We start from the raw sequence: 1,451 nt of genomic DNA, 5'->3' as shown, positions 1-1,451 counted from the left end.
AAAAAAAAAAAAAAAAAAAAAAGGATGTTTGGAAAAGTGGGTCGTGTGCGAGTTTTAGAGTGGATCATCGATGAAGAGCGAAATTCATAACGAGAGAAGCGATGGCTGTCAATGGCTGAAAGAGGAGGCATGGCTGAAAGAGGATATAAACGACGTTGGCGATGTACAACGCTGCAGGAAGTAGGTAGTGAATCGCGGCTGTAATAAAACGGAACTCGTTTTCTGACCTCTGGCCATTTAATCGCCATGGTGAATTTCGCCTTGGACAGAGGACTCGCATGTGTGTGTTGATCATGTCAAAACTGATGCTATCTTACAAAGTATTCGATGCTTTTTTGAAATGAAATTATCATTCGTTTAAAGAGAAACTTTGTGCAATTTTTATTCTTTTAGGTATTCTTCGTTCCACCTTCTAACAGGTTTCCCAAATGATTAATTAGTTTTAGGAAAATAATGATTCGAAGTTATAATATATTTATAGCATCTAATAACCGAAACGAATGCAATTCCCTCTCCAGAAAATTTGAGGTTAGAAAGGTTAGAAAAATAGCGTCAGCCATGAACAACTTAGAAACTATAATAAATGATATTTCTTCGTAATTTTTGTTCACTTTTTTTTTCTAAATAGTTAAAAATAAATAGAATAAAAAACAAATAATGATGGTTCAGATAATGGGTGTTTTTTTTATCCCAATATTTGTCTTGTTGCTCTTCCAATACTTTGCAAAGTACTCTCGAAATTCCTCATTTTTCGTATAACAATTTACCGTGATAACGCGATACAATAATTTAATTCGAACATCTTAAATATTTATATCAGAATTATAATATAAAAGTTCCAGATCTGTAACGCGCAACGTTCGACGAAGTCTTGGAACAGAAAACGAATTACCAGGCGTTAATTTTACGAGGATACGAGCGGTATAACAGAACCTCTCGTCGAACGACTCGCTTTCGCGTTTCAGAAGAACTTCGAAACGAGTTTCCCCGGTAAAACGCCTATTCGTGTATCGCGTTCACGTTGCAAATTGCGAGGAAACAAGTGGCACACGCGAGGGGGGTGAAACGGAAAGGGAATGAGTTTTTAACAGACGCGATAAAAGCATTGGACTCGGCCCTTTCTCCTTTCGAGGAAGGCCGAGTTTTCTGCCCAACAAAAACCCCTCCTAGCCGAGGGGTTCCACCTTTTGTCGGTGAAATTCTCGTCATAGAACTCGCCATTTTCCACCTTCCCCGTATACCTACGATATCCTTTACCGCAAAAGTCCGTTTATCATGAGTAATCCCTCCGGAATTTCGTTTCGAAAAGTGGCTTTCGAAGCAAAACGAAAAGGTCCGACGATCCTCGACGTCAAAGCGCCCACAACAGCAAACCGCGTTTCCTTTCTTCCACGGACACTGTGCAACGTTTACTGGAACGCGGCCAGAAAAGAAAAACCGTTGAATCCTTT

The 1,451-nt window shown here is 39.5% G+C and overlaps 1 protein-coding gene across 3 annotated transcripts in view; it reads left to right on the top strand.

The window, feature by feature from the left end:
• The window catches only part of LOC102674650 (serine/threonine-protein kinase 17A-like), a 54,484-nt gene that overhangs the window by 16,775 nt on the left and 36,258 nt on the right, over positions 1–1,451 (top strand). Inside the window, exon 1 of one of the 3 annotated variants that reach the window (XM_031510804.1) lies at positions 56–180. The exons of the other annotated variants lie outside the window; for them this stretch is intronic. Within the exon in view, the coding sequence (XP_031366664.1) occupies positions 71–180 (110 nt within the window). The 5' untranslated portion in view covers positions 56–70. Of the gene's footprint in view, positions 1–55; positions 181–1,451 lie in introns of those variants that run through there. 3 annotated transcript variants of the gene reach the window in all.

Source organism: Apis dorsata, unplaced genomic scaffold, assembly GCF_000469605.1.
Source record: "Apis dorsata unplaced genomic scaffold, Apis dorsata 1.3 scaffold_263, whole genome shotgun sequence".
In the NCBI taxonomy this organism is placed as follows: Eukaryota; Metazoa; Arthropoda; class Insecta; order Hymenoptera; family Apidae; genus Apis; species Apis dorsata.
The sequence above is the reverse complement of the archived record's forward strand: the minus strand, read 5'-3'. Positions and strand labels throughout refer to the sequence as shown.